The sequence below is a fragment of the Euleptes europaea genome, chromosome 6 (genome assembly GCF_029931775.1).
Source record: "Euleptes europaea isolate rEulEur1 chromosome 6, rEulEur1.hap1, whole genome shotgun sequence".
NCBI classification, from domain to species: domain Eukaryota; kingdom Metazoa; phylum Chordata; class Lepidosauria; order Squamata; family Sphaerodactylidae; genus Euleptes; species Euleptes europaea.
In genome coordinates this window covers 94159219-94185461 of record NC_079317.1, presented here as the reverse complement: position 1 = coordinate 94185461, position 26243 = coordinate 94159219, and the positions used below count along the sequence as shown (strand labels likewise).

The 26243-nt window shown below is 42.3% G+C and overlaps 1 protein-coding gene across 3 annotated transcripts in view; it reads left to right on the top strand.

Annotated features, from left to right (window-relative positions):
- AP2A2 (adaptor related protein complex 2 subunit alpha 2) overlaps positions 1-26243 on the top strand; it is a 75207-nt gene that overhangs the window by 29539 nt on the left and 19425 nt on the right. For 2 of the 3 annotated variants that reach the window (XM_056851170.1, XM_056851171.1), the window contains exons 3-10: positions 9281-9423; positions 11537-11730; positions 12885-13014; positions 15262-15363; positions 19978-20086; positions 21167-21317; positions 24677-24845; positions 25428-25565. In XM_056851170.1, coding sequence (XP_056707148.1) covers positions 9281-9423; positions 11537-11730; positions 12885-13014; positions 15262-15363; positions 19978-20086; positions 21167-21317; positions 24677-24845; positions 25428-25565 — 1136 coding nt within the window. The remainder of the gene's footprint in view (positions 1-9280; positions 9424-11536; positions 11731-12884; positions 13015-15261; positions 15364-19977; positions 20087-21166; positions 21318-24676; positions 24846-25427; positions 25566-26243) is intronic. The other variant, XM_056851172.1, reaches the window with a different exon arrangement.

Here is a 26243-nt window from a genome sequence, read left to right as displayed (position 1 = left end):
ATGGCATACTTTAGATTTAAGAAGGGCTATTCGCATCTTTATTGATCGTACTGCCAGTATTAGAAAATCCGACTTCATGTTCGTTGGAATTTCAAATCCCAACAAAGGGCAAAGAATGTCAGCCGCCTCCATCAGTTACACAATTAAGGCCTGTATAGCTGAAGCCTATAGATTAACTGGCAAACCTGTACCAAAGGGCATTACGGCTCACTCCCTTAGAAGCACAGCCACTACAGCTGCATTTGATAAACAGGCCCCGGTGGAGGAGATTTGTAGGGCCGCCACCTGGTCCTCGATCTCTACTTTCATAAAGCACTATAGAATCCATTCCTGGTCATCGGCACAAGCGGCCTTTGGACGTAGGGTTCTGCAGAATGTTGTTGAGTAATCTACTGTCCCACCCGATTGGGAGCTCTTCTAGGTCCCGCAGCTCAGGATGCCCTTGCCTCAGGGGAGAATATAGCCTTGGATACTCACCGTGAGGGCTTATTCTCCTCTGAGGCGAAGGGCATCCTGCCCCTCCCTTTTTATACTGAATCAGATACTCACCACAGTTAGACGCACTCTGCATATGCAAACAATCAGGAGGTTATACTTACCAACTCTCAGTTTTAACACTTCCAGCCTCATGATTCTTAGGATAGAGTTTCATTTCCTCCTTTTGTGGTTTCATTACATGTTAAAATTTCAAGTTTTTGTCGTTTGCAAGTTCGTTCTTGTTTCTGTTAACCTAGCTAGTACAGACGGTAACTGGCTTCCTCAGGCTGTTTTCCCGCCAAGGGATACAGGAAGTCAAAAAGTTTTTTCAGTCCTGCCTACCCGGATGGAGAGGAAAACAACCCGCAGCTCAGGATGCCCTTCGCCTCAGAGGAGAATAAGCCCTCACGGTGAGTATCCAAGGCTATATTTTCTATTAATCTCCCTTGGATTCTCAGAGCCTGAGAAGATTGTTCTGCCAATTACATTAATCTGGCAAGTATAGTGTGGGATCTAAATGTGATTATGGGTTCGTGTTTGGAACAGCAAAAAGACAGTGTTCCATAATGAGCTGTGCCGCTCTAAATGTAGAAACATATTTCAAGGGTTCTGTTTGCTTTTTTCCCCTTCCTTTTTTTTTTTTTTTTGGTCATCAGGTCTTTCATGGCGTTTTTTTCTGACATTCCTCCAAGGCTGAAAAAGTTCTAAAATTATCCATTTTCAGTGTGCTGCTGAAAACTGCCAGCAGCTAGGCCTGTTGTACTATTGTTTGGTTCACTGGGCATCATCCAGTTGGCTAGAGAAAAGGGTCTTCTGTGGTCTCTAAAAGTGGTACTACTTCGTTAAAGGGAGTGAATTCATAGGTACAATATCCCTGCCTTGGAATGGGAGTTGGAAGTCTGAAGTGTAGGTGGCATTAGCATGTAATCCTCACCTGGCAATTGAGCCGGATTAACTGTGTAATGCTAAACAACGGACTGGCTATAGCTGCTTGCAGTAGCACCCTAAAATCAAAATAATGCTAGAGCTGGAGTGTAGTCATGACTAAGCCATTACCTGAAGAGGTTGGATCCACACTGAACAACAGGACTGAAATTAAATAGAACTCAGTGTAGCTTTAACCAAGTAAAAAGCAAGCAAACAAAACCTGTATTGTTTTATTCTGTGGTTAGCACAGCCTAGATCAGGGGTGTCAAACATAAGGCCTGCGGGCCGGATCCGGCCCCTTGAGAGCTCTTATCTGGCCCGTGAGCCAGCTGAGGCAGCCAACCCCCTACTCTTGATCTGGGCCGGCGAGGCATGGCCCTGCCTGACCAATTGATATTTATGTCACATCCAGTCCTTGTAACAATTGAGTTCGACATCCCTGGCCTAGATACTCATCCAGCTTGGATGCCTGTGCAGTCTGCCGTAGAAGAACTATAAGGAAGTAAATTCCTCTACCCTTCTAAGCATTTATTTTAAAAGATGTTTGTTTGTTAAAGTTCCTGTAATTTAAAACTAAGCATTGCTTTATCCTATGTACTGGTAGATATGCCCATCAGTTTCTCTCCCCACCACCACCACCCCAAGTCTTTAACAAGCCTAAATCATGTTTTTCTTTTAAACCTACATGATTCCTACACACTTTCTTCCTGTGAAAGAATTAGTAGACCAAGGTTGCCCAGTGAGATTTAGGGCTGAGTAGAGAAATTTCATCTGTTTGATGCAGATTCAATCTCTAACTAGTATATTCTTCACTGTTATGTGTAATGGTTAGTCTAGACGCTAAAACACATTAATTTACAATTATATAGAGCACTTTTTAAAAATGTTACAATAATTCTTTTCCACCAAGCAAACCCAAGGTACCTTACAATATGTCATACCCGATAGATGTGATAATAAAAAAAAAACTATAATGTTTTGCATATCAGGTCTCAGCCTTTCCCCCAGGAACAAGATCTTATTTTGCAACAAGGAAGGGTAGGGCTAAAGAGCCAATTCTACGGGTTTTGTTTTTGTTTTTTGCTCACTTTCCTTGCCTAAACTGAGCCAATGAGTTTTGCTAGAATGGGCCATTGATTCCATTTTTGAAAGAAATAAGCATAGTCTTAACTTCCTTGTCTTTCAATTTAATTTTGCCTAAGCTATTGTATCACTAAGCATTTTTTATGTGAATCATCCATCTTTATCCACCCTGATTACTTGTAAAGACTGGTTCTTTAAAGCAGGGTTCTAGTAGCCATGGGGAGGTTAGCCAACGCTTCAGTGTTTTCTGATCCCAGGTATAGTTTTCCTGTGGTCAGTAAGTGACACAACCATGTTTCCTCTTTGAAGTTATGGGAGGGCTGCAGCTCAGTGGTTCAGCATCTGCTTGGCTTGCTGAAGGTCCCAGGTTCAATCCCTGGCATCTGCAGTTAAGGATCAGCAGACTCCTGGAGAACCACTACCAGTCTGAGTCGACAATATTGACTTTGGACATGATTTGAGCATTTTTTCTCCTTGAATATAAAGCAGGCAGCTATCACACAATTTGCTTCCTGCAAGCATCCCGTATCCTTTAGAACTGAATTGATGCTACCATTCCATACAACGATTTCATATATTATACAGCAACAAACCCAATTTTGTCATAAAGTATGAAGGAGACCATGAAGGAAGCAAAACGGCAAATTCATGCCCTTTTAATGCAATGTGTTTTGTTTTTTACTCTTCCCATTTGATCTGACCATAGTTATTTCCGTATGGTTTCCTAACCTTGCTGGGGTGGGAGGTTTTGTAGTGTTTATGATTCAACTTACAACTTTTATATTTACTCATCCTTTACTTAAACACTCAAAGCATTTTGCTTATCAGTTCTTGAAATGTCATTCAAGATCTTCATGTTTTACTTGCCTGTCCAGTAGAAGAACACAACTTTTTAAAATAAAACATTCTGTGCCTGATGACATGTACACTTCTAGAAATGGGTATGTTTAAAGAAACAGACCAGTAAGCGTTTTTCTGCTTTTAATAGAGTAAAAAGCATTGCTAGTTCAGTGTAACAAAGATTTTCCAAGGAAAGACTGACTCTTTTGACCCAGTCACTGTGCTTGGGAAGTGCTGACTTGCATTCTATTGTTTTTTCCTGTTTCGCCTAAATTGGTTGAGTTTCACAAGCAGAGAGCGTGAGATGCGATTCTGTCAAGGCTATACTTCCACTTGCTTTGGGAGTCTCAAAATGTGACGTTTTGGAGGAGTTTACATGTTGGTTGGGTTATTTTATTGAGACTTGTTAAAATTTTTATCTTTAGAATATGTTAAGGTGATTCCTTCAAGACAAATAACAAAGTTAGATGTTCCTAATTGTATAAGAATCGGAAAGACCAGAAAAGAACTACTAGGTGTAAGATAAAATCCCTTTCTTTTTCATGGTCTTTCTTTCACATAAAGATACTTTAGCAGTTGCTGAAGGTACTTGAGGCAGGGATTTTGTTTAGTAGACTAGACTTCCAAAACCAATGTAAATTATGGCCTGTTCTAAGGATTGTAGAGGGCACTGGTACTGCAGAGTTGGAATCTTAGCAATAACAGCAGATGGGGCTGGCAGTTGCTTAAAGGCTTCAACGAAATTGTACTTTAACATTGGTCAGCCAGCACTACTGTGATGATGGCAAAACTAACCCCTTCCTTTCTTCACTGGGCAGCATGCAGATCCCCCTTTCAAAACTTATCAATCTCTTTCTTTAGCATGCAATACTGTAGAACCTCATAGTTCACTTGCTTTTTCAGCCTTTTCAGTATTTGCATTCTGGTTTAAGGATTGGATGAGCTGGCTCATGCACAAGGTTTGTGTATTCTTAGTTAAAACACATTAAGTTCAGTAGTGCCTGACCTCAGTTTCTCCCCCCCCCCAAAAAAAATATATTTGTTGGTTAGCTACAGAATAGCAGAGCCTTCAGAACCTGTCAGAATTGGGGTTGCGTATGTATATCCTCTGCAAGAAGGTTGCTACAGATTCTCCAATGAATGCATCTGAAAACTCAAAATTTCATAGTGATTAGTATTTGTGGGGTACCGATGTGAAGGAGGAAAGGACTATTGTCCCTTTCATAGTTCTGTGGGTGTGCTCCTCTGTGAAAAGCTTGACTTGTAAAAAGCTCATTCTGCTCTCTTTTGCAGATTAGTTCTTCTGTTTTGCTTCTCAGTCAACTTATTATCAGGCATCATGTTAACCCTTCTCCAAATGTAGCTTTAGCAATCCAGAGCTTCCTCCAGCCCTGGTAAAAGGAAATTGCTTTGCATCTCTTCACATATGTCTAGATTTCTGAGCTAAAACTCTCAAGTCTTTAGTCAACATATACCTTTTGCATGGTGTGTGTGTGTATGCACATGTTCTGAAATACAAGACATGTAAAACTCAGAGGGTTTGTTTTGCAGTTTGTACTTTTTTTTGAAGTGGGAAATCATTAAAGGGAAAATATTTAGGTTGTTGAAATTTGTATGTAAAACATAAGAGTCAGCAGGCGACAGTGAAGCAACATCAAAGTATATAGTAGAGAAGCCCTGTTTCCTAACCCCGCTGGGAACCATGGTTGCATTTCTCTCTGCTTGTAGTAGAATTCTTTCAAGATCTTCTTGATATATGTAGGCACTAGGAATTGTTCTTTTGGGGAAAAGACCATATGAAGTTTGTGTTGGGTTCTGGTAAACCATTCACAAAAGATTTCTTGATAAACTTGGAAACAGTACAAAAAAGGGCAATGCAATTATTGTGGCAGTGGAGAGCCTGGGGGAGAAAAAAAAACATACCCTGTATTTACTGCATCATGCATCTGACCAAACAAAATAATCCTGCACTGTTTCTGGGAGATGCTTCACCTTGGAATCTGGCAAGTACATGGTGTTGGGGAAGTTCTGCAGAGGTAGAGAGCCATCGTGGCCTAGCTATTCTGAAGTAGGGCATTGAATGATATAATCATTGTACCAGTCCCAGGTGATTAGTGTAACTCAAAAGGAAAAAGACTGGCATATGGGAATCCCAAGGCATTTAGGGCTCCATCAGAGTGGTATCTGGAAGACAACAAGGAAGGTGCAACTGTAGTGAAAGGAAGGTAACTACCTGCATTAGGAGTTGGACCATAGACTTTTTGTACCAAATGAAGCTTGTGAAACTGTATTTTTTTTACTGGTTATCACCTGCAAAGCCCTTTGTGAACTTAGACCCACATATCTGCAGGACTGCCTCTCTTACATAAGAACATAAGAAAAGCCATGCTGGATCAGACCAAGGCCCATCAAGTCCAGTAGTCTGTTCACACAGTGGCCAACCAGGTGCTGGCCAACCAGGTGCCTCTAGGAAACCCCCAAACAAGACGACTGCAGCAGCATTATCCTGCCTGTGCTCCATAGCATCTAATATAATAGGCATGCTCCTCTGATCCTGGAGGGAATAGGTATGCATCATGACTAGTATTCATTTTGACTAGTAGCCATGGATAGCCCTATCCTCCATGAACATGTCCACTCCCCTCTTAAAGCCTTCTAAGTTGGAAGCCGTCACCACATCCTTTGGCAGAAAGTTCTATACTTTAACTATGTGAGGTATCAACAAATACTTCCTTTTATCGGTTTTGAATCTCTCACCCTCCAGCTTCAGCAGATGACCCTGCATTCTAGTATTATGAGAGAGAAAAGCTTCTCCCTGTCCACTCTCTCCAAACCATGCATAATTTTATAGAACTCTTATCATGTCTCCCTTAACTGCCTTCGAGTTTTAACTGCTCCTCAAAGGGCAGTTGCTCTTTTTTGCACCTTCTCATGCTCTGCAATAGCCTTTTTGAGGTGTGGTGACCAGAAATGTACACAGTATTCCAGGTGTTCTCTTGCAGTGCTCCACTGTGACAGTTTTGTTCATCTGAGTAAAGCCTTCTGAAGGTGCCACCCTTCAGATGGGTGAGGTTGATAGCTGCCTCTACAAGTGCATTCTATGTTGTGTCTTTCACCTTGTGGAATGGCCTCCCTGAGGAGGTCAGGAAGGCTTCCACACTTCTGTTATTCTTCAATGTGTAAAATGGAAGTGTTCAGGGGGGCATTTTAAAAAAGGGAACAGGGCTCTAGTACAAAGAAAAGATCCGGGTGGTTACTTATATATATAGAATAGGAGTGTGGTATGTATTATCTTGCTCCTACTTCCATTTTCTGCATTGTTTGTGGTATGTCATGTCTTTTGTTTGCACCGTGTTCGAGCTTTGAAGTCCTAGTCCTATTGCAGTTTGTTGAATGCCTTATGCCAACTCATAGCGCTATACTTTACATTTCTAACTGCACCGCCACAGCGTAGAGCATATATACTTGCCAGGCTAAATGCACCACCCTCCGCCTTGCTATATGGAAGATTTAATAAAATCCCATTTGCGGACAGAGTTTGTCCCTGCGGGAATGGTGAAATTGAGTCCCTTGCGTGTGTCCTTTTTAATTGTTGCTTTTATGCTTGTAGCCGATCCCAATTCATTGACCCACTGTTCGTAAACAGGGAATGGCTTTCTGGTGAAATCAGGACATCCTATCTTATGACCACACAAAACTCAAAAATAATTGAATCAGTGGCAAGGTTCTTACAGTTAGCAATCAGGTATCGTGAATGGTGTGTAACCTTCCTTAATGGCTGATTTGGGATGCTTTTATCCAATTTTATTTATTTGTACTTGGTTTTATCCAAATATATGTTCTTCCTTTTTATATGCTAATAAAGGCTTGTGTGTGTGAATGTCTTATGCTGTCTGAATGCATTGCTTTATATTTTATAATCTGCCTTGTGTCTCAGCAAGAGAGTCGGACTGTAAAATAAATAATAGTTGATACAGATAAATTTCTCGCTTTAATTCCCTCATTTTGAAAGTAGTAGCTGTGTTATACTCTAGAGACTGAGGCAGTTGCACTTGCCTTGAAGGAAAGGATCTCTGTGGGCTAAGCAAAGGCAGTACAGTCATAAAGCCAGCCCCTGCAATGTTCTTACTTACCAGATACGCTTGCTACATAGCCAGAAGGATATTTTCATGCACGTAGTCAGCTTTAGTCAGCAATCCCTTATATGTTTTCAGGAAGAGAAAAAGCCCCGCAAGGCAGATGTGTTCCCATTTGTCTACAGTTGCATTACTAGCCCTTATGTAACAGCTTGCTTGCTGGATTCTTACTGACCCACTGTTTATGAAGCTGCACTACCAAAGGCCGCGGTGGACACACCATTGAAACACGTTGGCTTAGATCCTAAGATGCTGTTCTGGCAGCACAGCCCCAGTTCCTCTATCTGCAGTCAAGGAGAGGGAGAGAGTTGCAGATTCCTCCCTCTTGTTGCAGACTTCCAAGTTGCCCCCCCTTCTTCAAGTGCATAAAGTTGGTGGTGTCTTACAGCTAGAAGGGGGAATCCCGGTTGTTCTTTATAAACTAACTTTAGGTCTGAGATGTTATTCAACTCAAGGCAGCAGTATTGGACTCTGAAAATGTGTATGCTGGTCTATATTTTATTTCAGTATCTGTTTCTGTGTTGTACTTCTTAAAACGGAAAACAAAAACAGCAGTAACGGAAATGGTCACATCAGTAGGGTTGCCAACCTCCAGGTACTAGCTGGAGATCTCCTGCTATTACAACTGATCTCCAGCTGATAGAGATCAGTTCCCCTAGAGAAAATGGCTGCTTTGGCAATTGGTCTCTATGGCACTGAAGTCCCTCCCCTCCCAAACCCTGCCCTCATCAGGCTCCGCCGCCAAAGCCTCCTGCTGGAGGTCGACCTGGCAACCCTGCACATAAGACCTCGTATAAGAATGCTTTTAACAGGCAGAATAATTTCCCATATATCTATTCACCCTGTTCCAAGAGAACCAGTTTGCTCACAGTGTTGCTCATGCACCAAATTTCAATATACTAAAGTTTCCAGATCTGATTAAATGACAGCACCGAGAAGAATTAATGTATTTCTGCAAGGCTGACACCACTATTCCAGGCACCCGTTTTCAGAGCTGAAGACATGAAGTATCCTTCCATGCTATTAATACCCAGCCTCTGGTCACTAGGGTTTCCCTTCATAACTGTCCTTGCTTGTGTAGCAGGAATTGCCTAAAATCTGCAGTTTAGTCTTTGCCACGAATGGAACAGATTGATGGGATATAGCTACAATTTTTTATACCATCTATGCTGGAGATGAGAGTTACATGACAGACTACTGGGTCTAATAATGCCAGGGCAAACACACAAGGTAAAGGTCCCCTGTGCAAGCACCGGGTCATTCCTGACCCATGGGGTGACGTCACATCCCGACGTTTATCAGGCAGATTTTGTTTATGGGGTGGTTTGCCAGTGCCTTCCCCAGTCATCTTCCCTTTACCCCCAGCAAACCAGGTACCCATTTTACCAACCTCGGAAGGGTGGAAGGCTGAGTCAACCTTGAGCTGGCTCCCTGAAACCAACTTCTGTCGGGATCGAACTCAGGTCATGAGCAGAGCTTAGACTGCAGTACTGCAGCTTACCACTCTGCGCCACAGGGCTCCTAAACACACAAGACTGGACAGTAATTTAGGGCACTTTACAGGCTTTGGAATAGCCCACCATTAGGGAAAGATGGGTTGTGTTGCTTAGGTAGAAAACTGTTAATCAACTTATCAGCACTTTCTGTCTAGTTCTCAGGGAGTTGGGAGTACCTGAAAGATCTCCACTTCCATTCCAGATGGAATATGAATAAGCTCTGAATGTCTCATAATAGTATCCTGCAGTACATCAGCGGTGTGTGTTTGTGGTGCAAATTTAAGTGTTTAATTTTTTTCTTTGACATCCATTGCTCACTAGGTGATAAAGCCCTGGATGGCTACAGTAAGAAAAAGTATGTCTGCAAGCTGCTTTTCATCTTCCTTCTGGGGCATGATATTGATTTCGGCCATATGGAGGCTGTGAATCTGCTCAGTTCAAACAAATACACAGAGAAGCAAATTGTAAGTAATGTCTCACCCCTGTGTTGTCCTTATGAAAGTTCTGCTGTCTGTCTAACCTGTAAGTGATCTATGTGACAGAAGAACTGTGCTTCCTTTTTATTTTGTCAGTACTGCATTTGTGCATATAACTGAGAAAGATAGTGATGACCCATATGTGTGGTCTTCCACACATTGTATTTATGTATGGAATTGTATGGAATTTTATGTTGTGAGCCGCCCTGAGCCCGGCCTCGGCCAGGGAAGGACGGGCCATAAGACAAGATAGATAAATAAATAAATAAATAAATAAAATCACTGGTGGCCATAGTTTGAGAAAAGAGGAAGAGGAGAAAGAATGGATAGTGAGAAAGGAGAACATGTACTTAGATCCAGAGCAAAATTTCCAATTGCACTAAAGCTCTTGCTCAAGCAGAGGCACAAGAAAAGAACGCAGTAGTCACTTGTGCTAAGTCAGATTTGTTAAATCCCCACTTGTGTTCCCACTTGCGCAAGATTTTATGCAAGTAGTTTTTGAGCACAGTAATATTTAGGGATGAAAGTGCTAGGCGTTGCACCAAATCTTGTGCAAGCGGAACGGTGCTACATCCATTTATGTTGCCACTTGTGCTTCTCGGGATTTAAGCGATGGACCATGTTCAGTGGAGCAGGTATCTTGTAAGTATTTTAATTAAGGTGGGTCGCATATTATGGTTTGAGACTGAAAGTGGGTCAGTGAGCCTGGAAAAGTTAAGGACCATTGCTCTACAGCTTCTTCCAAGTGCCTGCTGCTCCATCTAAACCAGGAACCCAGCCACTGAAAAGAATCCAGTTGATGTATATAACTGTATTCCTCAACATGTATGCTTTCTAAGTAATGAGATGTCACCCGAGCCAAATACAACAGGTCTCTTCAGTTTTCTATGGTAGCCCAAATTGGAGAACAGGATCCCTTCCGGATAAATGAGGGAATGAACGTCTTTGGTTTTACGTTTCATCTCATGGGGAGGGCTCTAACGAGTGTCTAGTGATCACCACCAGTTAGTGGTGGTCTTGGCGCTACTAGCCTTATGTTCACCACCTGGAGCGCAGGCACAAGGGAGCTGGCCCCACCCCCTAACTCCACGTAATTGCTGGTTCATGAGTCTGGCACCTACACATGAATGAAGGGCCCTTGTGTCTGCTTCTTCCCCATGATCAGTAGCATTTGGAAAGCGCCGTCCCCAATCACAGGGAGGGAACATCTGCACAGACTCTTCCTCTGCATGCTTGTACCATGCAGACCACCCAGCAATCACACAGTGGTTAGGGGGCAGGGCTGTTGCCCTCATACCTGCTGTCTGTCCTGACACGTCCAGTCAGTGTGCAGAGGGATCATGTGCAAAGGAGTACCGTAATAACATACCGATAGTTTGAAACCCTAAATTGCATGTCAGACTAGCAGCATAATTCTTGAAAAGCTACCAAAATTATAAGACGCAAAGGAAACTATCAGAATCCGTAAGACTCTGAGATTGGCTATGGCCCTGCCTGCCAAAATTTCTTAAAATGGAAATAAGGAACATGAGATTTACCTTACGAATAATAGCATTTGCCGGTAAGCTCACTGCAATTATGTATTTGCATTATTCCAAAAATTAGTGAAGAATCCCACATATCTTGGCTGTAACTATTGTTGGAACATGTTGGCTGGAATCTAAAGTGCCACATCCCATGTGTCCATCGGGGCACTTACCCCACTGCAGTTTCTGTTTAAATGCTGCCCCCCCCCCCACAGCTAGTCCTGGGAGATAAAACCATGGTGAGATACAGCTGTGGCTAAGCCTTTCTGCATGCGGATGTGTTTTCTCTTCACACAGAGGGCTGTCTCTTTCCTAGCCAGTATACCACTGCTATTGTATTTTACCGACATGTCTGAATTTGAAAGCTGGTGCGGCATTAATCCCAGTAGTTTAAATCATTTGAATTAGCTTGGGAACCAGCAGTTTTATCACGTCTGTCTTTGAGTCAGAACTTACCTATGAATCCTGGGAGGTCTTGTGTGTCCCATAGTATAAGATGGGAGCTTTTGGTTAATGCTGCATAAGAACACACACGCATGCGCTCACAAACTCACTAATGCTACTCTTAATTCCAGGGCTATCTGTTCATCTCCGTACTTGTGAACTCAAACAGTGAGCTGATACGCCTGATAAACAATGCAATCAAGAATGACCTGGCCAGCCGCAACCCCACTTTCATGGGACTAGCTCTGCACTGTATTGCCAACGTGGGCAGTAGAGAGATGGCAGAAGCATTTGCTGGAGAAATCCCCAAAATACTTGTAGCTGGGTAAGCAATACATGAGGATTGCAGATGTTGACAATGGTAGGGCAAAACATTTAATTCTTGGAACTTGGGTGAAAGTAGGTGAACAGCCTGTTTTTCTTAGTAGCTTTGTGTTAGGCAGAAGCTTCCAGGCAAAAACTGTGCTGTTTTCTGTTGAAGAATTTGATACAGTAAGACTTCTATTCCTGAAAAGATAGCGTTCGATTTTCATAGGTTGTGTTCTTAACTCTCTCCTTCTCCAACTTCATTGTGGATTTTTTGGCTCTTTCCAGTGTGTTAAGATTTTTGCTTCGCACAATTTATCTTACATTTTGTAAGCGACTGTGAGCACTTTTTGAAGAAAGGCATATGATAAAGAATTAAAAGAAAGCTATTTATTATTAGCTGCCACTTCTGCATTGGCCAAACCTGTGGGCATATGCCCTCTCAAAACTTAGTTTGCTGTGTTATGATAAGGGCTCTTCCTGGTTCTGACTTCAGATTTCTGATCCTCCAAACCATGGTTTGGAAATTTGGAAACATGCCTTAGGCGCTCTCCTCTCTTCCATTTTGTTCTCTTCTTTCACTTTTCTCTCCCTTGATAGCACAAACCATAATTTGCCTGATTCAGAAACACAAACCATAATTTTCCTGTTCAGATAACATGGAAGACTGCGGCTTTTTTATTGGTGCCTGCAAGATGAAGGCAGGGGGCGGGTGGGGGCGCCCATGAACCTGTGTCATGCCCCTGGCAGGAAACATGATTCCTCAACTGGGCCAGTGTAAAAGCAGCTTTGTATTGAAGACTTACGGTGGTGACACTTAGATTAAATACTTCCTGTTATGCTGCTTTTAGTGTAATTCCAATGAGAAACTGTCTGGCTTCCTGTCATATTCTAGATACTGAATACAATATAATGAATAGATGGTTCAATCCACAAGGTATAGTCGTTAACAAAAAGTAGTGATTTCACTTAGAGGAAGTTCAACTTTGACGTATGTATTAAGTAAATCTTTAAAATGCTACAGAGAATCTCAAGGCTTCCATCAGAAAAATCCAACTGATTCCTCCTTTTTTTAATCTTACAAATAAGGTTTGTTCAACGTTCACTTCAAAGCTCAGTGCGAATTCAGGGTATTTTGAGTTCTACTGTGACAGGCCTTCATTTCTCTTGCAGAGATACAATGGATAGCGTGAAGCAGAGTGCAGCCTTGTGCTTGCTACGATTATACCGAACTTCTCCCGACTTGGTGCCTATGGGAGACTGGACATCGAGAGTTGTGCACCTTCTCAATGACCAGCATCTGGTACCTTCAGTTCCAGCTGGAGCTTTTCCTCTTAAAATGATCATATAAATTCAGAATGTAGCTGTAAACATACTTGACAAATATGCCATGTCAACTCCCATTACCCCAGATTTGCTGCTGATTGCCTATATAATTGTGCTGTTGGTGGCGAGGCAGGCAGGAATGTTATAACCAGACCCATCTGCTCTTCCATTCTGTCAGGTGTGCAACAGTTTTCTGTTCCTGGCTGATTATGCCATCAAGGTGTTCTGGTTTCTACATACTGAGATGAACAAGATATTGAGAATAGGTAGAAGTGTGGACAATGATGCTTCTGCGATAGGAGTGCAAATTACACACCACTGATAAGTTGCAGCTTGGCGTTGACAAGCTATTGTCCATAAGAGGAAATGGTCCTTCAGGTTCAAAACACTTTGAGTTCCTTACAAAGTCTTCACTGCAGTTTTATTGATCGGTTACTTGTGCTTATAGGTGACAGACATGAAGTCACACACAACCCGGGGTTAGAACACAGATCTTGGCAGAAGTTTTCCATGTCACAATGAAGTATTGAATTAACGAAACCATTTGTTGGCCCCAGGCCGCAGCACTTTCCTAACTGTTTGTTTTTGTTTCTTTGCATAAGATACTGGGTATGTACTACTTTTTACATACTGGCGGGTTTGGTTAATATTTGAATGTTGCCCCAGTTCAGGGCAAGGCCATGCGCTTCCGAGGATGAGAGAACTGAAATGCTGATTCTAATAAAAATAGCCTATTCCGTTAAAATTTAAAAAATACTTAGGGGTCCAAGTTTATATACTTGCCGAAAATATTGTAGAAGTCTTCAGTCTTGATTCCAGCATATTAGTATAATCAGTATTTCTCTGCCTAAGCCCCAATAAGTACTTTCCACTTTTGCAGCAAGGGTGGCAGAGAAAGACTTTTTAGTTATTGTGTCACTGATAGAAGCTTTATAGATGCAAATAGGGAGACTTGTGCAGGATTATTCATTAACCCTCCCTTTGGGATTCTGGAAACACTACATGATTTTTGTACTTGGGGTTCGATGTTGATGTGCAAGGCCTGCCTTTGAAGACATCTGGGGCATTTACTAGGCTAGTGGTAGGGATTGAAATTTGATTTGCTTCTGGACAAGCAGGCATATCTGGGCTATAGTCAGCAACAGCAGACTTTATTTATAGTTAAAGACCATCAAATATCCCAAAAAAATTGTAATGGACTATAGTCAGATATCATGACCAGCTAATTAAGCAGAGGTTTGTTAGCATTTGGCTTGTTCATGTGCCCCCTGGCTTCTCCTTCCTCCTCGTGTGCAGTTTGGCTGAATAGTTCTTGGTTTTTGCTAAGCACCAGTTTTCCATCCAAATGCAATGCCTTGGAAAACTGGTAGTTACCCCCACTACACACAGCCCCTGAACTCTAAACTTCAGTTAAGTCCCAGTTTAGAATCCTGGCTGGGGAGACGAAGCTCAGTGGTCCAGATGGAATCCAAGAAAATTGGGGTGTAATTGAACTGGGATGTATTCACTCAATTGTTGCACATTAAAAGAGGAGGGAGGTAAGAGGTACAAAATTGTGTGCAAACATGCGAGCAAGCTGTGATCATGCCTGATACCAACACCCCTCAGTTTACTTACAGTTTGTCATGAAGTCTGAATGCAGCCCTGGGCTTAGGGCAATAATCAAGCTTTGCTTTGTGTTAGCCAGAGTTGCTGGCTTCCTGTCCACATGTAGATCCCACTTTTCTTTCTTCATGGGGTTCAAGGTGGTATGCATCAGGTTCCCAGGAGGTCTCCATCCAGGTACTGAACAGAATTACTGTGCTTCGGCAAAGTTGTTGTATATAATATACCTCTGTACCATACCTTGAACCATTTATTTTGCCAGGCTGCTTTAGCCCAGCAGCCAAACTCTCCTGCACTCCCCCAAGGAGACTATTATGCTACTTTGGTTCAGGTGTCCTTTCCTTGACAACAGATGCCGCAGTTCTGGGGAGGACAGACATGGTGGGCTTCTGGAACAGCCTTTTGGGGCACCAGTTGAAGGGTGGCAATGAGGTCGAAATGCTTCAGGAAATAGCAGCTGGACCATGTGACTCTCTTGGGAATGCCTGCAGAGAAGGACTTGGAGCCCTGTGATTTTAAAAGCATGTGTGGCACAGAAGTAGTAATGAACGGCATTGCAGAACAGTATAAACAGGTGTAGAGTGGATTTTAGATAATTGCAACCCTTTTTTCTCTTCAGGGTGTGGTTACTGCTGCTACAAGTTTGATCACCACTCTGGCACAAAAGAACCCAGATGAATTTAAAACCTCTGTCTCTTTGGCTGTCTCCAGACTCAGTAGGGTAAGCAGTTCTGAATTGAAATTAAGCTAATGTAAATTATGATGGCTGGTAAGATTACTCATCTGGCTTAGTCCCATGGGGGAAGCTGAAACAATAATAACCTTCACTTGGGCCATCCCAGTAGTCTTGACAGTCATTTTAGCTTAATGTCTGTGAATTTAGGTTTCTGTCCTGAGATTTCCCTCACAGTGACCATATTGGGTCTGGGCAAATTAATTTTCGCTCTTCGCTTTGTGAGAGATGACAGGAAGGCTTACTTGTATAGCAGTCATAGTCATATTTAATCATTATTGATGTCTTTGCTCATGTTTCCTTCTGGTCTCTTGGGCTTATCAGCTGTTGTCAGGGTTCTGGAATACAACCGTTGTTTCCAAGTATTGGTATAGTGGAGGAATCTCAAAAGCCAGGGTTGTGGTTAGGGAACACCCCTGAACCCACCAGAGCCAGAAGAAGGCCATGAAATGAGGTGTAGTTTCTTTTAGTGCACTCTGACAACTCTCTTCCTGATGTGTGTAAAGTCTCCTGCCCCAATGGCCCTCTTTCTCCCCTGTGAATTTCTAACGACTTCAAATATGTTTAGCCTGAAGAAGAGGACTAAGAGCGGATATGATAACCATCTTCAAGTACCTGAAGAGCTGTCATATAGAGGATGGTGCCGAGTTGCTTTCTGTTGCCCCAGAAGGTCAGGCCAGAACCAACAGGTTGAAATTAAATCAAAAGAGTTTCCATCTAGACATTAGGAAGAATTTTCTAACAGTTAGAACTGTTCCTCCATGGAACAGGCTTCCTCAGGAGGTGTTAAGTGCTCCTTCCCTGGAGGTTTTTAAGCAAAGGCTAGATGGCCATCTGTCAGCAATGCTGATTCTATGACCTTAGGCAGATGATGAGAGAGAGGGCATCTTGGCCATCTTCTGGGCATGGAGTAGGGGTCGCTGCGGGTGTGTGTGGGGGAGGTAGTTGTGAAATTCCTGCAGGGGGTTGGACTAGATGACCCTGGTGGTCCCTTCCAACTCTATGATTCTATGAAATATGGTGCCTTTGTAGATACCATTCAGTACAATGGTTTGGTAACCGTGATGCTTTCCAGCCTTTTTGAAATTTCCTGATAGCTTCACTCCTATAGCACAGAGCAAGGAAACTCGCCAGCCTACTTGCCTGTGCTTGGTCAGGTGATGGATTGAGCTGCGTGACAAGCAAGAAACTCGAAGGGTGTGGTTATTTGTCTTTGGCCAAGTGGCCAGTTGCAGAGCTTTTACAGTACTTCTGGGGTGATGGTCCAATTCTGTGTTGTGGGCAGCATCTAACTTCTAATGGAGGATCAGGGTTGGCTCAAGCCTGCTTGCAAGTCAGCTTCTCGATCTGGAAGCCTCCCTTTTCTGCAAGTGTGAGATTACATTCTGGGCATTTCAGAAGTGAGGGGAATTTTTTTTTTTTTTACTGCCACTTCATAAACTCTCAAGACCGAACCCTGGACTCTGGAAGCCTATTTGGGGGTTAATACCAGTGGAATCCTGCTTCTGCCTCCGCTTAAGCCATACTTGGTGAGGATTTCCTGGGTTTTGTGAGCCTTGTTTCTGTTTAACTTTGTAGTTCATATAAATGATTTTATCCGTGTTTGTGGTTACCTGATAATCTGCAGGCCATAGGTTTACCGGAAAAAAATGGTACAGATTGGCCTTTAGAAGGGGTTGGTCTGTCACAGACCACTGTTTAGTGCTCTTCCATCTAGCCGAGAAATATTTCTCCCCCAGAAATGGCACCCTTCATGCGGGTTTTATGGATCAAGGGAGCTTTTGATACCATCCCAAGGGAGAGGCTATGGTTGAAACTATCAAATTCTACTATGGATAGGAGGTTACTATGGCTTATTCAGCAATTTCATACTGACTTCACAGCTCAGGTTCGCTATGCCAACCAAGGAGAACTAACCGAGCCCTTTGAACTGGTCAAGGGAGTTAGACAAGGTTGCCTCGTTGCTCCTCTCTTGTTTAATCTATACCTGAATGATATGGCAACCAATTTCTCAGAGTTTTGCCACCCCCCAAAGCTTGCAAGTCATCCCACCCCAATTCTACTCTATGCTGACGATGCAGTTCTCCTGTCCTGCACAAGAATTGATTTGAAAAGATCTTTGCAAACTTTTTCTGAGTACTGCTCTAGGGAAGGTCTTAAAATAAACCATCATAAATCTAAGATTATGATCTTCACTAAGAGGAGAAAAATGCCTTTTTCGCTGGGTATTAGATGGCTTTGAGGTTGACCAAGTCAAGGAGTTTGTTTTCCTTGGCATTCTTTTTTCCCATAACCTAAATTGGAATGCCCATCAAAAAGCAGTGTCCAACAAAATTAAACCTGTGGTTGGTGCTATTGTCAACTTTTTTCACACCAAAAGTGGCAAATATATTCCAGGGGCTATTCAGGTTTTTAACCTGAAAATTACCCCAATTATCCTCTTTGGTGTTGCCATCTGGATAACAGTCATCAATGAATCTATAGATCGTTCACTGCTTCAGTTCTTACGAAAACTCCTAAATGCCCCTCGATGTGTTGCTGGCGTTACTCTTCGTTCCGAGTTTGGCCAAATGTCACTTGAAGCTAGGGCGTGGTTGGCCGCCTTTAAACTACACCTTAAACTGTGCTTTAGCACTGAGGGGTTCCTAGCTTCTCTGAAGCATGACCCTTTTAAATCCTCATGGCAAAAAATCTTAGATGAGAAACTGGCGTTGTTGGGCTTCTCGCAGGATATGTTATCAGATCTTGGGAAAACTGAAGCTTTTGCCAAAATTAAAAAGCGCATTAAAGAGCTCGATTATAACAGCACTACTTTTCGTGCTCATCGTGTCTGTTCATCCCACTTCTTCGGAATACCCCCTCCACGTGGTCTGCCTGCCTATACATATTATCTAACAACTCCTCGTCTCTGTAGAGCTTTTTGCTTGGCTAGATTGAATGCTAACCCTTCTATGGTAATGCAGGGCAGAATTCTGAATATACCATACTCAGACAGGATCTGCCCTTGCTCTTCTGGCTCTATTGACTCATTAGCCCATGCCCTTTTGGAATGCCGCTTTTACGAGGAACTTCGATCGCACTATATTTCCCCCCTTTTAATATACAAATCCAATGCCTCTGACTGACGTAATGCCTTTTTTACTAAGTGATAGGGACCCCAAGGCTATATTGTCAGTGGCAAGATTTGTTTCAGTCCTTATATCCCTCCAACACTAGATATATGCTGCTCAAGATCAATTGATCAAGGAGCTTCTAAGGGATGAAAGGAAAGGAAAAAAATGGTCTATGCAAAACAGTGTGGTGGCCCTGTGACATTAAATCTAAATGGTGCTGAGTTTCTCTTATAGATGCTATTTTCTCCTACTTCTTATTAGTTTTGCACCCAAAGTTCTTGTACATTCACTATGGAAATTACCTCCTTGTTGTTCATTTAATGTGAGACCTAACATTTTTTTGTCCAACATTCCTTTCCCCTACCCAATGTCAGGCATAGTCTTCATTCCTTCAGAGAAAGATGATGTAATTGATAATCCTAAACAGACAATACAAAAAAAATATTCAGATGTGGTACATTAGCTTGATATAGCTGAACTTGTGAACCTGTCGTGTCTCCTTCTGGTCTAAAACTGTCACTTTAAATTCTTTCTCTTCCTCACCTTCAAAACTTTGTGCACTTGTTTTGGGTCAAATTTCCTGTCCTGTCCTCTTTCCTTGTGGAAATGTTCCTCTCCTGGCCCACACATCTTCATCTCCGTGAGAACAAAAGGACCTGCTTTCCTGAGTCAGCCTAATCCATGCTGCCTCCTGCAAAAGCCACTTTTACAGGTTGTGTGTGTGTGGCGAGGTGTATACAACAGCACCAAATTATAATAGGAAGTTTGGACCCAAGTCTGTCTGTCTGTCTCTCTGCTTTGGGCAGTCCGTCCTAAGCCAGGAGACCCATGCTGTGGCCATGTTAGTTTGCAATCACTGATAGCCTTTCTTCCATGAATTTGTCATTTCTTTTCAGTTCAGCTATTGGTTGTTGTAACTTCCTAGCTCCATTCACTCCAGTGATTCAGTTGTTCACTCTATTGTGTGTGTGTGTGTGTGTGTACGCTGATTCCCTTTTAGTGTCCCTTCAGTTCTAGTGGTGAAGTGGAAACTAGACTTGGTCTCTTTTTGTTTTCTTACAACATACTCTTTTCAAGTCAAGTCAAGTTTTATTTCGATACAATATAAGCTCTAGGTAAAAATCAAAGTTAGGTTAAAATAATAAAATAAAATAATAAAAGTTGATGATTCTGGAAGGATGATTTGAAGAAGAGGAGGAAAGACCTTCTACTGGAACACATACTCTTTTCCATATTTCCCTGTAGGCTTACTCCATGCTTTTCATTTATCTGAACGTCTTGATGAATGCTCTACTCCTATTTTTATTCAAGTTATTCTTCATAAGCCTTGCCTGCACTTAGTGAATCAAGCCAATTATTCATTACAGCCTGTGTTCTAGCTTCTGTCTGCACTTAAACTGAGAGTTGTTCAAGATTCAGAATCCACATTATGGGCTTCCTGGTCTTGACAGTGTACCTCAAGAGAATAAAGCAGCTCTTTGTTTTACAGATTGTGACATCTGCATCAACTGATCTCCAGGATTATACTTATTACTTTGTCCCAGCTCCATGGTTATCTGTGAAGCTTCTGAGGCTCTTACAGTGTTATCCCCCTCCAGGTAAAGTAACGAAGAACTGTCATGTTTTATTGCTTTCCTTACCCATCAGAGTGAAGCCAAGTTTTTACTGAAGCATTTTGAAGATAAGAATAGGTGTCAGATGTTTTCTTTCTTAAAGTTTAATCAAGAAAACGATTGCTCAGTGTCCAAATTCCACTCTCTGAAGGCCCAGTGTGGGCGTAATGCTCTTGATTTCTAGCATTCTTTTGATCTGCTTCTATTGAAGCAGGACATGGTGGGAAGGGAGCATTTCGTTCATAAGCATAACTGTGACTCAGGCTCAAAGTTTTAAATAACCAGTGTTTGAAGGCAATAGTGTGCGTAAAATCTAAATGTTGTTATATAACTTGGAGAGATAAAGTTGCTGCCAAAATGTATTTTGGAGGTGATCACATGCGGCCTTAGTGTTTCTGCATCCAGGTCAGCACTGGGGAGCAATCTAGCCAAACTTCAGCCTTTGACGAGTTAATCATTAAGCAGCTTTGAAAATATTTTGATCTGAAATGTCCATAAAAGAAAGCTTCAGTATGAAACGCATGTGTACCTAGATGATATACATTCTGAGTCACTGGATTTTTTTTTTTAAAGCATAAGGTATTCCTGGCTATATCTTCCCACCTACTAACTGCCAGTTAGGAAAGATAAGTCTTGGCTCTGGTCTATTTTCCACATTGTCCTGTGGGCATATTATGCTCATGTAGATGTGTTTGAAATAGGAAGCTGTTTGATGCCACCTGAAAGCCCTTCTGAGCTTTCTGAAGGAAGAGTGTGATAGCAGTATGCCATGCAGTCTTGTCTTGTTTTGAAATCTTATTTTTAAATTCTTGCCAGAAAATGGAAATGTCAGTTGGCTGACTTATTAACTTGACAAGTGGTCCTTTGTTGAATTTTTGATACTTGGCTGTTTCTGAATTGTGATTGAGGAAAAAATGATCAGGCTTGGAAGACCCAAATACTGGTGCCGCTTGATAATTTCTGAAACTGAGAGACAGCGCCATCTAATGGGCACAAGTGGGCTGCAGGATGACTGGGCTCATGAAATGTCTCGATGAATTTGCTTAACCATTCTATTTCTTCCAGAAGACCCGTCTGCACGAGGCCGACTCACAGAGTGTCTGGAAACTATTCTCAACAAAGCTCAAGAACCTCCAAAATCCAAAAAAGTGCAGCACTCAAATGCAAAGAATGCCGTCCTATTTGAGGCAATTAGTTTAATTATCCACCACGATAGGTAAGTCGACCATTCATAGTGCAAAGCTGACAGTGACCATCCGTGTCTTAAGCATTCAGTTGTATTTAGTGCGCTTTGCACTGAAAACTTACAAGCCTTTTGTCCTTTACAGATGGTATAGCGTGCAGTTGTAAGCAGTCTTTCTGCCAATCATAGAATCATAGAGTTGGAAGGGACCACCAGGGTCATCTAGTCCAACCCCCTGCACAATGCAGGAAACTCACAACTACCTCCCCCCTTCACCCCCAGTGACCCCTACTCCATGCCCAGAAGATGGCCAAGATGCCCTCCCTCATCATCTGCCTAAGGTTATAGAATCAGCATTGCTGACAGATGGCTATCCAACCTCTTCTTAAAAACCTCCAGAGAAGGAGCGCTCACCACCTTCCGAGAAAGCCTGTTCGACTGAGGATCCGCTCTAACGGTGTTTGAGCGAAACAGGCTATTGCAGGAATTTTGATTGTTCTGGAGTTGAATCTTCCAAGCCTGTGGCCTTGGCAAATGTACCGCTGAAACCCTTTCTCTGAAAGAATGTACTCTTCGAATTCCGCATACTTCATTTTCAAGGATATTTTGGGTTTGTGGCTGAATGTAAATTTGCACAACTGAAAGTGGCTGCGGCAGGTCCCAACATTAGTTCTGTCTATTTTCTATTGAATATTAGTAATTTCAGATGTGTGTGTGTGTGTGTGTGTGTGTGTGAGAGAGAGAGAGAGAGAGACAAACTCAGCTTTTTCAGAAGTTACTTTGCTCAGTCTTGAAACCCTGCCAGAAATGTCAAGAACACCTGGGGGAGGGGTGAATTCAGCTCTGCTTTACCTACGCAGGCAGCACTTTAAATGAGTCTTGATAAGAGGTTCAGCAGTAGACCTGAATCTGCAGTATTGCGGCAGTTGCCTCCAGTCTGACTCCAGTTTTTTAAAATTATAAAACTTTTTACTTATTTACTTATTATCTAAAATAATACAACAGATAATACAACACTAAAAGTAGCAACAATAAAGTTTAGGAAATACAATACAGTGACACATGGAGATCTTACGGCAAATGGGCTAGATCAGATTTTTACAACAAACAAAATAATCAAATTGGCACAGAGAATATGAAGAGCGTTGGCTGGTACACTTGAAAAAACTGAGATATCTATTACCTGACATTTAAAGCCAGCGGCATACTGACCGCTGGCCTTTTCATTCAGGATCAACACCTGGATATGAGCTAATATTTCCAGGACCAACCTAGCATTCAGTATATTTGTAATGTATTGATAAACCTACCATGATCCCTGACCAGGAAAACCATGGTTATAGATAGGCAACCTGGTTCCAGTACTAAAAAAAAGAAAAAAGAGAGAGAGAAAGGTGAAGGCTGTCTGGTGTTTTGTGCTATATTTTGCTTTCTTTGTAATGCAAAGTTCACCATAATAGCAGTCTGCTTACACAAAAAACTAAGTTATGTAAATATTTTTGAAAATTGAAATAATCCAAGTTAAAGCAGACAAATAATCAAGCCCCCAGTTGTATATACTATTTTCTCTGCAGGGGAATGCTGTTCAAAAACAGCAGAATGGTATAAGATGATTTTACCAACCTGTACAAGAATTGAATTTTACAGAAAGCATGGATACAAGAATTGCATTTTACAGAAAGCTTGGAGTCTGACTCCTGTTTGTTGTCATTATTCTCTAATGGTCACATGTGGCTAGGATACATATAAACCATTAATCTGACCATAGCCAGTTGAAAAGAAAGCTGAGAACCATGTTGCTATACCACATTAACACAATTTTACTGATGCCAGTATATCCAAACGACACAAACTGTGTTTCATAAAAATTAAGTCTGTTGCTTGTGATTACAGTACTAACCAACTCAGCTGCATCTTTCACAGTGCCTTTATTTCTCCTCTGATCTGCTCACTTCCTCAGACCAACTTAAAGAGCTGCATTAATGTCTGGTTCATTATGTTTTGACTGGCAACCAAATTTACCCAGACATGTTCAGCAGTGCACAATGTGATCTTTCCCGCCCATACACGATGTACCAGTGTGTACCTTGCCTCTTCATAAATGCTGTGTGTTCTTGGAGGGGGGGGGAGACAATACTGCAGTCTGATCTTGAGCTGAGAGGACATACACTGGCGCAGAATTTCTCATTTGTGTTAAGTGTCATCAAAGATTCCTTGCTATCACTGGAATAATATAAGGAGAATGTTTGTAATTTGATAAGAAATGCTCTGCTTCTGTTTGCAAACTTGTACTTGATCCAAAGAACTGTGGGAGGCATTTCACTTACAGAACAAGTCTTTACCTCATCTTTCAGCCACATGATAAGATCCTCCTGAGGAGGGTATGATGGATTATGTGGGGGATGCAGTTAAAGTGGGAAATTTACAGAAATTGCAGACACCCCTCTTCTTTAGTGAGCGAAAGTGCTGTGTACTTGTATAAGGACACCTTTGGATACAGACATTGTGTGTGTGCAAAATCTAATCCACGCCCATTTATACTACTGAGCGAAGTAGAGAGCCAGCGTGGTGTAGTGGTGAAGAGCGGTAGTTTGGAGCAGTGGACTCTAATCTGGAGAACTGGGTTTGATTCCCCACTCTTCCACATGAGCGGTGGACGCTAATCTGGTGAACCAGGTTGGTTTCCCCACTCCTCCACATGAAGCCAGCTGGGTGGCCTTGTGCTAGTCACAGCTGTCCTGGAGCTCTCTCGGTCCCACCTACCTCACAGGGTGTCTGTTGGGGGGAGGGGAATGGAAGGTGATTGTAAGCCGGTTTGATTCGTCCTTAAGTGATAGAGAAAGTCGGCATATAACAACCAACTCTTCTTTTTCTGCTTCACTGAAGTAATTTTCCATGCTGCTTTGGTGTCAGAAAAACTGACTTCTCCCACATAATTTCAAAGCCTGACCTTCCTGGGGTTGAGAGAGTACCTATAGGAAGTACCCATGTTGACCCCTTCCACATTTTTCCAGTATTCTATGTCATCACTTCTCGGCCTTTTGGCTAAGATCAAGTGTGTAGTAGTCTATGTCATTAGAGCAGTGTGTGAAGTAAGTGACCTTGCCATTCCCATGGCATAAGAATTAGCCCCGTGGCTTCCATGGTGTCGTAAGGGCTTGGGTCCTGCACATCCTAATGAAACGTGGTATTGCAAAGCTACTGATTTAACGTTCCGCTTTCAGAATGGAGTCCTAAGTACTTTCTGCTATATGAAGCTATGCAATTACTAACTCACCACGCAGAGTTTTTGCTGCCATAACTTCCCTAGTGAAGGCACCTCCTCGGTGCTCACTTTTCCCGGGTGGGTTTGCCTTTTTACCTTGTTTACCCTCTCTCTCTCTTCTGCCTAGTGAGCCAAACCTGCTTGTTCGTGCCTGTAATCAGCTAGGCCAGTTCCTGCAGCACCGGGAAACTAATCTTCGTTACCTAGCACTGGAAAGCATGTGCACTCTTGCCAGTTCTGAGTTTTCACACGAGGCTGTGAAAACGCACATAGAAACAGTTATCAATGCACTGAAGGTAACTATCGGTTCTATGTATTACCTGAAGACTTCCGTTTATTGCTATCTGTTTGCTGCTCCTGCAAGACGCAGCAGCCGTCCTCGCCTCGAGTTTCCTTCAGACAGGCGGAGGCTTTGGGGAGGCTTCTTCATTGGAAGCTGTCTAAAATCTAATGATAGAAAGGAAAGGTTCATATACCACTGAGTCTGGGCTCGAAGCGTCAACTCGGCAATTCCTTGAGGACCTCACTTCTGCCTGTGACTGTACTAGAGGTGAGGAGGAGCTCATGGGAGAGTAGCTGCATGAGGATCACTCGTGGTTGCTGCTTGCTTTATTGCCTCTTTGCCCAAATACTTGGACTTTGGGTATGTAGCTGGATTTCTGCCTGTTGTTAGTCTTCATTCCTCACCACTCAAACTGATAAGTAGCAGCCCTGGGTGGAGATGGCTCTTCCACAAAGAGTGGGGGCTGACAGTAGTTCATGGTTTCCCCTGTTTTTTTGCCAGTTTCCACTTTCTGCTGTATCCGTACTTGTTTGTGTGTTCTTTCCCAAAATGTCTTGCCTTGAGCTGACCCTTATAATTGCAATGCCATTTGCAGACCGAGAGAGATGTAAGCGTACGACAAAGAGCTGTGGATCTCCTGTATGCCATGTGCGACCGAAGCAATGCCCAGCAGATTGTTGCTGAGATGCTGAATTACTTGGAAACTGCTGATTATTCCATCAGAGAAGAAATTGTAAGCTTTTTTGCTAATCTGAGTTAATTTAGGGGTTCAAATTGCCGCAGACTTGACGCTTTAGTATGTGCTGTGGAATGTTTCTTCATTAGTCCTTCATTTTTTTTTTTACAAAAGTTATAAGCTATCTGTACAGTATGCTTGGAATTACTAAATTCCATATGCAAATGTTTGAGTAGTTTGTTTCTGTTAACTTCTGTGGTAAATAAGATCATCTGAAGAAATGACCACTAAGAAAGAACAGTTTAGGCATTTGGGAATGGAGGATATTTCTACGCTCTGTGGTTTGAAATTGGGGCTCAGTTGAAGCTGTTTAGAGGAGTAGCCAAGTTGTAAGTCCATTTTTAACTTGCTTATTTATAAAGATAAAGATCTCCAAGTGGGAATGTGGAAACTGGATGTTTTCACTGTCAAACGCACATTGTGTTTACATTGATTTCCATGGCGTGTTAAAATTGTTTAGCATTCTTCTTTATTAGTTCATGGGTTTTAATTTGTGCTGAGGTAGGATGTAGGATCAATTATGTTAGAGGGAGCATTCATTTACTAGCTGGCCTTGATGAAATGGGGTATGTAGAAATCCTGCTCCATTTTAGTGTTTAATTTTGCTGTACTTTGTACTGAATGGATGGCTTTTAAGCATGGTAGATACCATTGTACAAATTTGTCCAACTGCTG